The following is a 17,220-nucleotide window of genomic DNA, read 5'->3' on the forward strand; positions in this document are numbered from 1 at the left end:
TTGTTTTTAATAATAATATAGAAGTATAGATTTGTAGATTCACAAGTATTATAGGGAGGTTTCAATTTGCGTTTTTTATACGAATTGGAGAATCTTAAATTTAGAGTCCAACATTGCTTAGGTTTCATAGCAATTCGCAATGAGGAGGAGAGGGAGAATACAACTTTACCTTAATAAATACAACTCTAACTATTTTGAGACGGCATCGATCAACTCGTAGGATACGATGAGCACATCGGAGAAGACGGCGACCGCGACGGCGACCGCGACGGCGCGTGTTTCAACGCTCCTTCTTCCCCAAGACATTCTCGTCGAGATCCTCTCCAAACTCCCCGCTATATCGCTAGTACGATTCAGGTGCGTTTCTAAATTCTTTTGCGCTCTCGTAGCTGATCATGGCTTTGGCGTTCTGCATCGCAGCTTGTCCTTGACAATTCCCAATAGGGCGGCCATCCTCATCTCTATCATACCTCTAAAGCCGCCGCCCTCCGCCTGTGCGTATTACACCATAAATTTCAGCGAAGAAAACCCACAGCGGCCGGGAATGCTCCAAGCCAACCGTCTCGGCTACTTGGACGCTGAACCCTTTCTGAAAGGCTGTCTACACTCCTCCTCCGACGGCCTGATTTCTCTGTCCAGACCCAATGGAGACGTCATTGTTTGCAACGTTTGTACGGGACAGCGTATTTCCCTTCCGACAATCCAATCCTATATATATTTATCGTGTCCACACTTGGGGTTTGATTCACAATCTAAAAGATACAAGGTTTTGATGTCAACCTATACGATTGATCCAGGCAGCAGGCCCATGTATAAGCATTGGATTTTGACTGTGGGAGTGGATAAATCATGGAGGGAGATCAACTGCTCCTATTCCTACCCCTTCTGCTCTAGCTATGCTTGCCCTTCCTACTGCTATAATATTAGTGTCAACATTGACGGTGTTATCTATTTCTATAATTGGCTGACTGAACCTAACTATCTTACCTTCCATATAGTAGCATTTGATGTTGGGTATGAGAGTTATTCTTTGATACCATTTCCAGCTGAACTTTCATCATTGCAGTATTATTCAGCTTCATTTACCGAAAAATATCACGTTCTTTACGGAAAGTATGCATTGCTACAAGTTGATGGAGGTCGACTGGCTATTGTTCTTGTTCGCCAAAAAGGCCACCAATTCTATATTAATGTTTGGACTTGGGAAAAATCTAAGGAATTCTGGGAGAAGATTCTTATGACCATTTCATTAGGAGAGGATAGAACAATGACTAGAGTTAGATACCTGCGCCATACTACGAATTATGCTGGGGAGATTGTGTTGTTATGTAGAAATAGTACTCAATTTTTCATTTTGGTTTGTAACTTGAAAAGTGAGGTTTGGAGAAAATTTGATGTAGGTGGAATTGAAGAATTTTCAATTCTTTACCCTATGGATGTTAGAATGTACAAGACTATGGACAATGTGTTTGGGGGTTAGAAAGGTTTAATTTGGGGTTGACAAGAGCTGGATATTTGGTCTGATTTGCTGTAATGATTAGTCTAAATGACAGCTTCAATTCAGCTGATGAGGGAGGGCTTAACTTCATTAATTTCAGAATGTTTCCATTTTATATATTCCTAAACTCGTAGTAGCGGATTATGGAAGCACAGTTGATGTCGTGTTATAATGTATACCATGTATCTCATCAATTCTGGTTTATATTAAGTTGTTATTTGTATCTCATCAATTCAGGTTTATATTAAGCTGAGTAATTGTTTACGCGCTCCCTAGGCCTAGGCACGTAAACTTACTGTGCGCTTCTGTGCGCCATTGGTTTTTATTTTTTTTAGTACGGTTTACAAAAAATCAAGACTTACTGGAAGATCTCAAATTTCTCTCTTTTTCTCTCTCCCTCTTTGGCATCATGCTTGACCCAAAAAAATCACCTAAAATTATTACTAAGAACATTCCCATTAGATTTTTACAAATTGGAGAGCAAGTTTTTAACAAATGAGAAAGATAATTTTTATGATGTTTTTTTTTTTTTTTTTTTTTTTTTTTTGCGTCACGAGGAGAGAAAAAAGGAAAAGAAAAGGTCATTGTTGCCCATAGAGCGCAACATTCGCGCCCCGGGTAAGGCACGTGCCTTGCTTGGTGCATTAAAGCAAGCTAACTTTTACTATTTTTTTTGTTGCATTAAAGCAAGCTAACATTTACTACTTTTTTTTTTTTTTTTGTTTGACAATGTTTTTTAAAAGTTCCGGAGCCTACTTCTTTTCTCGTGTAAGTTCAATGACCTATTTGACTATTTTTTTCCAAAGAAATTAAGTTTATAATTGGGAGTTAGAGTAGTTAATTATTTAGTATTGATTTGACTCTTATGTATTATATAACTGGATTTTATTCAACCTAAGTCGACCTGGCCTTTGTCCAATCTTAAATTCTTACCCACCCTGGCCAATCAAAATTTGTAAATTTGTGTTCCTTTTTGAACCGACAAGCATACTCAGTTGAAGTGAACAAGGTAGCCATGAAGTTACTCAGACTTATTGCCAAAAATCTGGGAATAAAAGATGAAGAAATGTGTAAGTTATATGAATGGGGGATGCATTCAATGAGGATGAACTATTATCTACCATGTCCCCAAGCAGAGCTCGTAATGGGTCTCAACCCCCACTCTGATGCAGATGGCCTAACTATCCTCCTTCAAGTCAACGAAACAGAAGTTCTTCAAATTAAAAAGAATGGCGCTTGGCTTCCTGTTGTGCCAATTCTTAGTTCCCTCATTGTCAATATTGGAGATACATTGGAAGTAAAGTGATCTCCTTTTTTTAATATATATATATATATATATATTCTGTCTCATTTTATCTGCCCTACTTACTATTTATTGGTCAAACCAACTTTTTCTTCTTTGTTTATTTTCTTTAGTATTTTTTTTTACTTATTTTTAAATTTAATTTTGTGTGTTTAATAGTACTTTTAGTGTAGTTTCTAAATATATAAATTTTGTATGTATGCTAATACTAAACTTAATATTATGAAAAATTGAATTAAAAATCATTTCAGTCAAGCTTCGTTAATCGAACCAACCACATAGAATTGGACGGAGGGAGTATTTTTTAGAAAGATTGTATAAAATGTGTAATCCAACTTTTAATTTAATGTTATAATTGAGATGGTACATATATATTTTATTTTTTTTTTAGTTTGCTATCGGAGACAGTCTCATACAAAAGATAACTCAATTATCAACTTAGACATTTATGAGCTCTTTGGTTGGAGGGAATCGGCGATTCGCAATTCCCTCAACTCATTGAATTGGAATTCATAACTTCCACATGACTTGAAATTTAACAACAATAGGGGAAAAAAAGATGAAACCACCATTTATTATTATTATTATTATTATTATTATTATTATTATTATTATTATTATTATTATTATTATTATTATTATTACACAATGATATTTTTATCTTTATATCACTTATTTTCTTTCAATTATCAGTAATTCTATTCCTCCTTACTAGCCAAACAATGTAATTTGAATTTCTACTTGATTCCACCTTCTTTTCTCGGAAATTACAATTCTTTTTTTTTTTCCTAATTCTCTCCTTCCAGCCAAAATCTTGTTAGTTTAGACAGAATACATCTTTCAATTTAGAGTTTTTTTGAAATAGAATTTACTCCATATTTACTTGTATTAAATAATAATAATAATAATAATAATAATAATAATTGTTTTAAAATAATAATAATAATAATAATAATAATAATAATAATAATAATAATAATAATAATAATAATAATAATTTAATAAAAGAAATAAAATTAAAAAAAAAAAAAACATATGGGGAGCTGAACGTTCGGCTCCCCTTAGTTTTGCCACTTTTCCCATACCAGTGGGAAAAGTGGCATGGGAGCCTTGAGGCTCCTATAAAAGGAGCCTTAAGGCTCCAATTTAAAAATTAAGCTTGCCCGTCCGTGGATGGGCAAACAGTAAGCCAGCAAAAATAGCTCTTGTTATTCAAGGAGTTGAAATGGGTCTATAGTAAACTTTTTAAAATAAATAAATAAATAAATAAATAAATAAATAAAGGTGTTTTGGGGAAATCATTCTCAGAAATGCTAAGTGAAAATATTGTAAATTGCAATATTTGTATTTTCAGTGGCTTGGAACAAATGGTTGCTTCAAACTGTTTAATAACCTAACACTTTCTTTAGCATGCATTTTGATCTTTGGGTTACATCATATTTACTAATCGTCCAATATCTTTGAGAATACATTATAATTAAAAATTTTACTACTTCATCTAAATTCCTTAAATTATGAATTTCTTTATCCATAATAATTTATTCAACAATAATGGTTGAACTAAATGAACTATGAGCAAAACACCTAAAGCATTGGTACCGTTGATTCATTCATTGATCTTGTATATATGTGCATTCATTAAATATATTAGAACCCTTTGCAACAAAAATACTTGGTTACTATTTAAAATTTTTTTAGTATCAATTAGAATGAATTTCCTATATTACATTGTATTCATATACAATGAGCTAAATATTTAAATAAACAAATTTGACATTAAATTACTGATGTATGAAATTCTCATATATAATCTTGCATTGATATACTTTCAAATATTTGGGCTCGTTTGGTTCGCGGAAAATATTTTAAGGGAAGTGGAATTAGAATTCCATGGAAAAACAATTACAAGGAAGATGAATTTCATTGTTTGGTTGGTGGAAAATGAATTACTAGGAATATTAATTATATTGTTTGGTTAGATTTGGAATTTTAAGGAATAACAAGTATAAAGACATATATGCCCCTACAAATTAATAAGAGTAATATAATTAGAAAAAGAAAACAAGGGTAAAATAGGCCATCCAATTCACTTTTTCTTCCCATCTTCCGAGGAAAACAAAATCCTTGGCCCAGCCAAGGATTTTGTTTTCCTCAAATTTGAGGAATTCATTTCCCAATGGAAAATGAATTCCATGAACCAAACACCAGAAAACAACATTTTCCTCTACTTTAAGGAAAATATTTTCCTTTGGAAAACATTTTCCATGAACCAAACATCCCCTAATAGTTAATGGGATTCAAATTTCATCTAGGAAATGCATAAATTGAATATATGTTAGTTGTATACAGTTTATACGTTTTTATTAGAACCCTTTGTAACAAAAATACTTAGTTACTCTTTTAAAAAAAAAAAGTTTAGTAACACTTATAATGAATCTTCTATATTATATTGTATTTATATACTATGAATTACATATTTAAATAAACAAATTCGACATTAAATTACTTATATATGAACTTCTCATATATAATCTTGCATTGATATACTTTCAAATATTTATTTAATTATAATCATTGGACATTAACTCATTCGCGCAATGCGCGTGTAAAACTAGTAATATGATAAGTCTCATGATAATCATTAATGGTTTTAGATTTTTTTTTTAGGTCAACCAATGTGGTTGTATTTATAGATAAACTGAAATAGAGTCAGGTGGGATGTTGTACCAGTACATAGCCATTGTGGAATTAAAAGCTGTAGTAGCTAAAGTATGTGTTAGTAAATTCTGTAATCTAGGAATAAAAGTGACTGAGCAAGAACTAAAAGCAGACATGTAAGTTCTGCAACTATCAATAGCGTACCCAATGTACGATCGAGACGGGGTGCCTGGTGCGGATAGATAACACTACAATGTTTGACAATCTGTGCGTAGCTGTATAGACTCTTCTCCACGCGCCCTTAGCCATGACAAGGCCTCTTTGCACGTAAACGCTTCGGCCATAAGAGGGGAGAAGTAACTTGGGAGAGGGCACTGAAGGTTGAAATATAGCGGCTGTCGGCTTCGAGGAGGACTGCTCTGACCGTAGCCGAATTCGTCCCATGATGATAACCTCCATCGACATTACATTTTCTTGGCCTTGTTGGCATTTCGTGGGGCTGTCCAGGTTGCAGCAACAATGGTGGCGGTGGCTGCTTGCCGGTATAGGCTGTGGCGTGGGCCGTGAGTTCGACCAGCAGTGGCATATCTGTAACACCCTGTGTTACGCCCTTTAATCCCAGATTAATTATTTAATTAATTCCGTTAAAGAATAGTTAAAAAGGATTTAATCTGGCCAGGATCCCTTAATTAATTAAAATAGAAAAACACAAACTAAACAAAAATAGAAATAAAAAAAAACGAACCTAACAACTAAAATAAATTTGAAAAGAAAAACTTAAAGAAAACAGTTTAATAAAGTGTTCCCCGGCAACAGCGACAAAAACTTGATTGCTATAATCTGCAAGCGCACAGAGTCAATCACAGTATAAATTCCTAGAGTATTCCAGGGTCGATCCCACGAAGAACACTATTAACTGTTATCTTGAATAATTAATTTGTTGATAAGGGAAAGTGCAAATAAATAGAATTAATGTAATTAAAAAGAATATTTTATGAATTAAAAGCAAAGAAAATTTCAATTGAGAGAAGACTAGGGATTTTGGGTTCACCTATTAGACAATTGACTAACTCTCCTAAGTATTGATTCTTATGACTATAGTAATGACTGTTCCAATTATATCCTAACACTCCGTCGAGCTACTAGGTTGTATACAATTAACTGTGATCACTTAGCTTAAGAGTTCCCCACAATTATAGCATCAAGGTAAGGATGCGAACCCCTAACTTACCGTTACGATCAGTGTTGATCATGTGAACACCGCAATGATGCCAACGAGGAACCAGTCGAGAACCCCCGAGCCTCCTACCCAAGATTCGTTAACCCAGAACCTACAACAGTTGACTCAGGTCGCCCAGACGTCAAGCAACGCCATCCTTAATAACAACAATCGACCACCCCCCGATTAACATTGAGTATAAAATTAGAGCTGCAATAATAAAGAAATTAACATTGAGGGTGGAATTAGATCAACTAGAATATGGAAATTAAGATTTTGTTTCCCACGTGTTAAAATCCCTATTAACATTGAGGGTGATATTATGGTGGCTAGAAAAAAGAAAATTAGAGCTTTGTTTTTCATGTGTGCGAAACAATTGGCGCAATAGTCATTATTTTTTAAATTTACCCTTGTCCCTTGTTAATGAGTGCTAGTTAGAAAACAAAATCAAGAATTAATTATTTAGTTTTATTGAGCTTCAAATTTTTAACTTATTATTTGAATTGTTACATATTAATAAAGGTGGGCATTTCAGGAAATGATTCGGTTTCGTTATTTCGGTATTAAAAAAATGATACCATTCGGTTTAACATATAATTCAGTTTAGTTTCGTTTCGATTTGACAAAGTTCAGTTTCGGGTCGGAATTAGTTCGGTTCACTTTAAGAATCCCAATTTTTAACTTTCCCCAATTTTTCAAACGCACTCCCAAACAATGAATATTCAAATAGTCCAAACATTATATAACAAAATAGAAATTCAAAGTTCAAACACCCTACTAAGTATTAATTACCAAACATCAGTTGATTTTTTGCCCAACCGACTCTTCAGTTGGCTAACTTGGAATGTTTTGTTGACTAGATGAATAATCATTCATCTGTATAGTTAATATTTGGAAAACAAGTGTGAAATAATGTATAATTAATTTTTGGACACAAATCGTTATTGGTTGGAAAAATATATTTCCAGTGAAATAGAAATAAAAATTAGAATGATGTTGAAGCACATTAATTTCATATAAACATGAAACTAAGGATAATACTTAATATTATAGGAATAACTCAAATTACAGATAATTGTGAGTCAAAGAACAATTGAGGCAAACAACAAAAGTGCAAAGTAGAGAACAAGACATAAAGAAATCATATTTATTAAGAGAGATATAGAATAGTAGATGAAGAACAACAAGTGACTCGAAGTGTGGTGGTTAGGATTTGAGCCCAGGTCTCCACAGCCATAACGTGAAATTCTTACCACTAAACTACAGCCACAATACACATAAGGAAAAGTTTTTTCTCTCTCGTATGAGTGTTTCCTCTCTCCAAGTGAGTGTTTTCGAGTGTTTATTAGTTTTTCCAACAGGAGTTCACCATGGAAAAAGGGGACTCGAGCGGCTTGTCTGCGGCGACTGAAGCTTTGGCCATTGTGGATGATGACGAGGGGGTGATAGTGGAAATCGAGGATGCTATACTACCCAGTTACAACCTTCGTTATGCGGCGGTTGGGAAAGTCACGACTGAGCGTCCAATAAAGCTAGTCTTTTTTCGAGATGTGATGGCTACTGCTTGGCGGCCAATGAAGGGCGTTATGGTTCGCGAATTGAGTTCAAATAGGTTCCTCTTTATTTTCTACTGTGAAAGGGATATATCCCGTGTGATGCAAGATGGGCCGTGGACTTTTGATCAAAACTTGGTCCTTCTCAGACGAGTGGTGGAAGGTGAGGATCCGATGGCGGTCCCTTTAGATACTACCTCCTTCTGGCTGCAGGTGCACAACCTCCCTGGAGGGTTCATGTCTGAAAAAGTTGCGAAGGTGGTGGGGAACCATGTCGGGGAATTTGTTGAGTCTCACAAGCGAAACTTTGAAGGTGGGGAGCGTGCGTTTATGCGGGTGAAAACAAAGGTGAATGTTACGAAACCTTTGAAAGCAAGAATGAAGATGAAAAAGCCGGGGGGGGGGGGGGGGGAGTGGTTTTGGATTGATCTTCGATACGAACGCCTTCCCTCATTTTGCTTTGAATGTGGTGTCATTGGCCACGCTGACAAGTTCTGCCCGAGCGCGGCTGACAAGCCGGTGCATCAGGGTGAAAAGTTGTATGGATCATGGATGAGAGCGGGTGGTCGGCGAACGGTGGCGGCGCCGGTGAATAAGTGGCTAGTGCTGGAAGAGAAGGCGGAGGAGGGCCAACCTACGGGGCCGGAAACGGTTGGGGCTATCAATGCTAATGATGGGAAGATTTTAAGATGAAAGCCGTTACATAAGTCTATGGTGGAGGTGGGAATAGCGGTTACTGAGGGAGGAGGGGGACAGAGTGGAAGTGGGGTCTTAAATGGGGAATTAAATGAGGAGGAAGAAAATGAGGGGGTTGTGGTGCTGGAGTCGAAACGAAGACGAACGGAGGAAGTTAATGACAACATAAATGGTAATTGGACTAGTCCTATGACTATTGAGCAGCAAGACTCCTTTTCTTGTGAGGTGGGCCCTGGTCACCAGGCCCACCCGGCCCAATGAATCTCTTAAGCTGGAACTGTCGTGGGCTGGGAAACTCATTGGCAATTCAGTTCTTGGTGGGCTTGGTCCATCAAAGACGGCCCAACATAATTTTTCTATGTGAGACAAAGGCAGGTGCGAGACGTTTAGAAACTGTGAGAATTACTCTAAAATATGACAATTGTTTTGTGGTGGACTCAAATGGCAGTCAGGGCGGTTTGGCTCTGCTGTGGAACTCGGGCGTTGATGTCGAAGTCCGGGGATATTCCAATCACTATATTGATACAGTGGTTACAAGTGATGATGGCTCTCCGCGATGGAGGTTTACGGGGTTTTACGGCGAACCAGAGAGGAGTCGACGCCGTGAATCATGGAACCTGCTCAGGTACTTGTCTTCGATTAACAATCTCCCGTGGACTCTTATGGGGGATTTTAACGATCTGATTTGGGGCTGGGAAAAGGAGGGGAGAGTGCCTCATCCGAGGTGGCTTCTAAGAGGCTTTGGGGAGGCAGTACGTGAAAGTGACCTCTCAAATTTTGGATTTGGCGGATGCCAATTCACCTGGGAAAAGGGGAAGGGGACGGACAGATGGGTGAGAGAGAAGTTGGACCGTGTGTTGGTCTCGGGAAGCTGGAGAGATATGTTTCCGCGTGCAGAAGCTTGGGCGTTGGAGGGGTCTACGAGTGACCATTTACCGCTTCTCTTATCGGTAGAGGTGGGAACTCGGACACCCAACAATCGATGGCCTAGGTATGAAAATAGCTGGGGGCAAAATCCCGAGTGTAGGGGGGTGGTAGAAAGGGAGTGGGTGCGGCTTCAGGGGTGCCCTATGGGGGATAGATTGAGGGCGTGTAGTAGGGGGGTGTGGAACTAGGGAAGGAGGCAGAACAAAGGGGAAATTGATGTTATTCGATTATGCCAAGGGGAAATGGGAAGATTGCGGGGTAAAAGGGACGATGTGAGTATACAGCAATTTGGAGAGTATCAACGCCGCTACTTTGATATTCTCCGGGATCAAAATGATAGTCTGAAGCAAAGGGCAAAAGAGTTGTGGTACAGGGGTGGGGATAAAAACTCTAGATTTTTTCATAACTCTGTTAATGGAAGAAGGAGGCGGAATAAAATTCGGAGATTGCAAGATGAGACAGGGGTTTACTGATGATGCACAGCAGATGGGGCAAATTATGGTGGACTATTTCTCCAATCTTTTTACTTCGGCTGAAGGCAATATGCAGCCAGTTCTGGACTGTCTCTCCCGGGGCATTGATGAAACGCAGAATGACGAGCTAATGCGAGAGATTACTGTGGAGGAGGTGAAAGGGGCCCTTTTCACGATGCATCCGGACAAATCCCCGGGCCCCGATGGTCTTTCTCCGGGGTTCTTCCAGACGCACTGGCCTATCATTGGTCCTGAGGTAGTTTCTACTTGCCAACTTTTTATGATCACTGGATCACTGCCTGAGCATATAAATGACACACACATAGTCTTGATCCCAAAATGCAAATCCCCAGCTCAAATGTCTGACTTCCGCCCTATTGCTCTATGTAATGTTGTGTATAGAGTCATTGCAAAAGTCTTGGCTACTAGATTTCGAGTGTTGCTTGATTCTATCATATCCCCTGCTCAGAGTGCTTTTATACCGGGTCGGTCAATTGTGGATAATGTTTTGATTGCTTTTGAGTCAGCCCACTGTTTGAAACGCCAACCGGGGGATCGGGGGGATATGGGGCTTTAAAAGTTGACATGAGCAAAGCTTATGACCGAGTTGAGTGGGGATTCTTGTGGCAAGTCCTGCTGAAATTGGGGTTTCGGGAACAGTGGGTGGGATTAATGAGGGAGTGTGTGACTACGGTGAGGTATCACATTCTTGTAGAAGGGAAGGAGTGGGGGCCGGTGGTACCGAGTAGGGGGCTTAGGCAGGGGGACCCGTTATCACCTTACCTATTTATTTTGGTGGCAGAGTGTTTGAGTGCAATGCTGAGGAAAAGGGAGGGGGAAGGTGTGTTACACGGCCTGAAGGTGGCAAGGGGTGCCCCGGCAGTATCTCATCTATTTTTCGCGGACGATTGTCTTTTCCTTTTCCGTGCAAATAGGTTTGAGGCGGAGGTAATACATGATGTTTTAAAGGATTATGGGGAGGCAAGTGGGCAGGAAGTGCATATGGGGAAAACAACGATTGTGTTTGGGCGGTGTGCACCGGGAGGATAAGGAGGCTGTTTGCGAGACCCTCGGGATTCGTGAACAGCTAGGGAATGGGAAATATTTGGGGCTTCCAGGCTATGTGGGCAGAAAGAAAAGAGAAATCTTGGGTTTTGTACGGGACAAACTGAGAGCTCGGGTAATATACTGGGGAAACCGCTTTTTATCTAGGGGAGGGAGGGAGGTGCTGCTAAAAACGGTACTCCAGAGTATTCCAAACTATGCCATGAATGTCTTTCTTCTTCCTATGGGGTTGAGTGATGAAATTGAACGGTTGATGAATTCTTTTTTGTGGGGGTGTGAGAGGAGGGAACGGGGGGGAATAAGGTGGAGCCAGTGGAGAGATCTGTGTGTACCAAAACAGTTTGGGGGAATGGGGTTTCGTAGGGTGCGGGAGATGAATCTTTCAATGCTAGGGAAGCAGGGGTGGAATTTCCTAACAAAACCTGAGGCCTTAGTCACACAAATTTTTAAAGCAAGATATTTTCCAAAGTGTTCTTTTTTGGAGGCAAAACGGGGATCCAATCCCTCTTTTGTGTGGTCTAGTATTCGGGAATCGCAAAGTTTGGTAAGGCAAGGGGTTCGGTGGAGGGTGGGAGATGGGGAGATAATAAAGATATGGGGGGACCCGTGGCTCCCGGATGACACAAATCCATATGTTGAGACAGCGCCTTTAGAGTACTTGGGGAACCCTACGGTGAGCTCTTTGCTACATGTGAACTACAGGGAGTGGGATCTTGGGGTGCTGAAAGATATACTGTGTGACCGGGATGTAGATCTTATCCAACGCATTCCTCTTACTAGTGGGAGGGGATGTGATTCGCTATACTGGATTGGGGAGCAAAACGGGATTTACTCGGTTCGTAGTGCGTATAGGCTTGCTAGTGGAAATCTGGGGGATGGTGAGGGGGTAGCATGGAGGGGTTTATGGCAGTTAAACATTCCACCAAAAGTTAAATGTTTTTCTGGGCTTTGTGTACTGTGAGGCTCCCTACAAAAGATGTTTTAATAACTAAACAAGTTCATTGTGACCCCATATGTGTGATGTGCGGTAGGGCAAATGAAACCACTGTCCACTTATTTGCCAATTGTGATTTTGCTCATAACTGTTGGAAAAAGCTGAATAGTGCTTGGAATATGATTTATGTTGATTCTCTTTCTGAGTGGCTAGAAGAAATGTGGACTGTCTTACCGGTTAAAAAACTTGAGCAGGTAGTGATGGTGGCGTGGGCCATTTGGGAGGCACGGAATGGGTTGGTGTGGAATCAAAAATGGTCTGAACCGGGAAACTTAGTACACTCTGCTGTGATGTATGCGCAAAATTGGAAGGAGGCAAGTGGTTATGGAAACAGGAGGGTGCAGCACAATCCAGTGGAGCAACCTCAAGTTCCCTCACCTGGAGTGGTGACTATGTGTATAGATGTGGCCATGGATGCTAGAAATAACCGAATGGGATTTGGTTGGTGTGTGTTGGACTGGGAAGGACATGTGCTTGGGGTTGTCATGTTTGCAAAAAAGGGGTTATTCATGGTCAAGGAAGCCGAAGCAATAGGGGCAAGGGAGGCGTTAAGCTGGATTAAAACTAGGGGATGGAGCAAGGTTATGCTACAAACGGATGCCCAACTTGTGACCAACGCTGTTCGGGGAGGTCCACACTTATCACCGTTCGGTGCTATTGTTCAAGAGATTTGGGTGTGTCTTAGTCAAATGCCGCAGGTGGAGCTTAAATATGTACGGCGGCAGGATAACAAGATGGCGCACTTTCTAGCTAAAAAGGCCCTGAGCAATACTGGAGAAGAAAGACATGTTTTTTGTGATTTTATTCCTCGTTACTTGAGTGGTTTTTTTTGTAATGACTCTATTTCAAGTTAATATATCAAGTTCGTTTTGTTTAAAAAAAAAAAAAAACTACAGCCACAAAGTCTTGGGAGTGAGATAAAAACTTAATTCTACATAAATATATCTTCATGATAATTATAGTTTCAATTAATGCTGAGTTTAGTCCTCTGACTATCACTACAGAAAATTATGAAATTTCCGACCACCGGAAAGTGATCTTAAATCAAGTCGAAAGTCTTGTTCCGACCACTTTTGGTATCCGGAAAAACCTTTGTTGCTATTTCCGACCACTTTTTGGACTTTTTGGTATCAACTTAATTTAAGATCATTTTCAGGTGGTCGGAAATTCCATAATTTCCAGTAGTGTATCACTCATTTTTAATTTTATTCTTTGACTTTTAAAACAACTAAACTTAGTTTTGGAGTATTGAATCCTTTTCAATTGTAATCCACGGTAAGCTTCCTTCCTATTAACATTGAGTATAAAATTTGATATGCAACAATAAAGAAATTAACATTGAGGGTGGAATTAGATCAACTAGAATAAGGAAATTAGGATTTTGTTTCCCACGTGTTAAAATCCCTATTAACATTGAGGGTAATATTATGGTGGCTAGAAAAAAGAAAATTAGAGCTTTGTTTTTCATGTGTGCGAAACAATTAGCGCAATAGTCATTATTTTCTAAATTTACCATTGTCGTCCCTTGTTAATGAGTGATAGTTAGAAAACAAAATCAAGAATTAATTATTTAGTTTTATTGAGCTTCAAATTTTTAACTTATTATTTGAAATGTTACATATTAATAAAGGTGGGCATTTCAGGAAATGATTCGGTTTCGTTATTTCGGTATTAAAAAAATGATACCATTCAGTTTAACATATAATTAAGTTCAGTTTCGGTTCGATTTGACAAAGTTCAGTTTCGGGTCGGAATTAGTTCGGTTCAGTTTAAGAATCCTAATTTTTAACTTTCCCCAATTTTTCAAACGCACTCCCAAACAATGAATATTCAAATAGTCCAAACATTATATAACAAAATAGAAATTCAAAGTTCAAACACCCTACTAAGTATTAATTACCAAACATCAGTTGATTTTTTGCCCAACCGACTCTTCAGTTGGCTAACTTGGAATGTTTTGTTGACTAGATGAATAATCATTCATCTGTATAGTTAATATTTGGAAAACAAGTGTGAAATATTGTATAATTAATTTTTGGACACAAATTGTTATTGGTTGGAAAAATATATTTCCAGTGAAATGGAAATAAAAATTAGAATGATGTTGAAGCACATTAATTTCATATAAACATGAAACTAAGGATAATACTTAATATTATAGTAATAACTCAAATTACAGATAATTGTGAGTCAAAGAACAATTGAGGCAAACAACAAAAGTGCAAAGTAGAGAACAAGGCATAAAGAAATCATATTTATTAAGAGAGATATAGAATAGTAGATGAAAGAACAACAAGTGACTTGAAGCGTGGTGGTTGGGATTTGAGCACAGGTTTCCACAGTCACAACGTGAAATTCTTACCACTAAACTACAGCCACAAAGTCTAGGAGTGAGATAAAATCTTAATTCTACATAAATATATCTTCATGATAATTATAGTTTCAATTAATGCTGAGTTTAGTCCTCTGACTATCACTCATTTTTAATTTTATTCTTTGACTTTTAAAACAACTAAACTTAGTTTTGAAGTATTGAATCCTTTTCAATTGTAATCCACGGTAAGCTTCCTTCCTATTAACATTGAGTATAAAATTAGAGATGCAACAATAAAGAAATTAACATTGAGGGTGGAATTAGATCAACTAGAATAAGGAAATTAGGATTTTGTTTCCCACGTGTTAAAATCCCTATTAACATTGAGGGTGATATTATGGTGGCTAGAAAAAAGAAAATTAGAGCTTTGTTTTTCAGATGTGCGAAACAAATTGGCGCAATAGTCATTATTTTCTAAATTTACCATTGTCGTCCCTTGTTAATGAGTGATAGTTAGAAAACAAAATCAAGAATTAATTATTTAGTTTTATTGAGCTTCAAATTTTTAACTTATTATTTGAATTGTTACATATTAATACAGGTGGGCATTTCAGGAAATGATTCGGTTTCGTTATTTCGGTATTAAAAAAATGATACCATTCGGTTTAACATATAATTAAGTTCAGTTTCGGTTCGATTTGACAAAGTTCAGTTTCGGGTCGGAATTAGTTCGGTTCAGTTTAAGAATCCCAATTTTTAACTTTCCCCAATTTTTCAAACGCACTCCCAAACAATGAATATTCAAATAGTCCAAACATTATATAACAAAATAGAAATTCAAAGTTCAAACACCCTACTAAGTATTAATTACCAAACATCAGTTGATTTTTTGCCCAACCGACTCTTCAGTTGGCTAACTTGGAATGTTTTGTTGACTAGATGAACAATTGAGACAAACAACAAAAGTGCAAAGTAGAGAACAAGACATAGTAGACGAAGAACAACAAGTGACTTGAAGTGTGGTGGTTGGGATTTGAGCCCAAGTCTCCACAGCCACAACGTGAAATTCTTACCACTAAACTTCTTGGGAGTGAGATAAAATCTTAATTCTACATAAATATATCATCATGATAATTATAGTTTCAATTAATGCTGAGTTTAGTCCTCTGACTATCACTCATTTTTAATTTTATTCTTTGACTTTTAAAACAACTAAACTTAGTTTTGGAGTATTGAATCCTTTTCAATTGTAATCCACGGTAAGCTTCCTTCCTATTAACATTGAGTATAAAATTAGAGCTACAATAATAAAGAAATTAACATTGAGGGTGGAATTAGATCAACTAGAATAAGGAAATTAGGATTTTGTTTCCCACGTGTTAAAATCCCTATTAACATTGAAGGAGATATTATGGTGGCTAGAAAAAAGAAAATTAGAGCTTTGTTTTTCATGTGTGCGAGACAATTGGCGCAATAGTCATTATTTTCTAAATTTACCATTGCCGTCCCTTGTTAATGAGTGATAGTTAGAAAACAAAATCAAGAATTAATTATTTAGTTTTATCGAGTTTCAAATTTTTAACTTATTATTTGAATTGTTACATATTAATAAAGGTGGGCATTTCAGGAAATGATTCGGTTTCGTTATTTCGGTAATAAAAAAATGATACCATTCGGTTTAACATATAATTAAGTTCAGTTTCGGTTCGATTTGACAAAGTTCAGTTTCGGGTCGGAATTAGTTCGGTTCAGTTTAAGAATCCCAATTTTTAGCTTTCCCCAATTTTTCAAACGCACTCCCAAACAATGAATATTCAAATAGTCCAAACATTATATAACAAAATAGAAATTCAAAGTTCAAACACCCTACTAAGTATTAATTACCAAACATCAGTTGATTTTTTGCCCAACCGACTCTTCAGTTGGCTAACTTGGAATGTTTTGTTGACTAGATGAATAATCATTCATCTGTATAGTTAATATTTGGAAAACAAGTGTGAAATATTGTATAATTAATTTTTGGACACAAATCGTTATTGGTTGGAAAAATATATTTCCAGTGAAATGGAAATAAAAATTAGAATGATGTTGAAGCACATTAATTTATAAACATGAAACTAAGGATAATACTTAATATTATAGGAATAACTCAAATTACAGTTAATTGTGAGTCAAAGAACAATTGAGGCAAACAACAAAAGTGCAAAGTAGAGAACAAGGCATAAAGAAATCATATTTATTAAGAGAGATATAGAATAGTAGATGAAAGAACAACAAGTGACTTGAAGCGTGGTGGTTGGGATTTGAGCACAGGTTTCCACAGTCACAACGTGAAATTCTTACCACTAAACTACAGCCACAAAGTCTAACAGTGAGATAAAATCTTAATTCTACATAAATATATCTTCATGATAATTATAGTTTCAATTAATGCTGAGTTTAGTCCTCTGACTATCACTCATTTTTAATTTTATTCTTTGACTTTTAAAACAACTAAACTTAGTTTTGATGCATTGAATC

The 17,220-nt window shown here is 37.2% G+C and overlaps 1 protein-coding gene across 1 annotated transcript; it reads left to right on the plus strand.

Moving 5' to 3' along the window:
• Positions 1-226: 226 nt before the first annotated feature.
• On the plus strand, positions 227-1,480 carry LOC109162421 (F-box only protein 8-like). The gene has a single exon (XM_019311125.1). It carries the CDS (start codon positions 227-229, stop codon positions 1,478-1,480), a length of 1,254 nt encoding a protein of 417 aa, XP_019166670.1.
• The last annotated feature ends 15,740 nt before the right edge of the window (positions 1,481-17,220 follow it).

Source organism: Ipomoea nil, unplaced genomic scaffold (genome assembly GCF_001879475.1).
Source record: "Ipomoea nil cultivar Tokyo-kokei standard unplaced genomic scaffold, Asagao_1.1 scaffold2942, whole genome shotgun sequence".
Taxonomy (NCBI): Eukaryota; Viridiplantae; Streptophyta; class Magnoliopsida; order Solanales; family Convolvulaceae; genus Ipomoea; species Ipomoea nil.

Excerpts from the sequence above, each read along its gene's own strand:
- LOC109162421 (XM_019311125.1), top strand. The coding sequence starts at position 227 with ATGAGCACATCGGAGAAGACGGCGACCGCGACGGCGACCGCGACGGCG.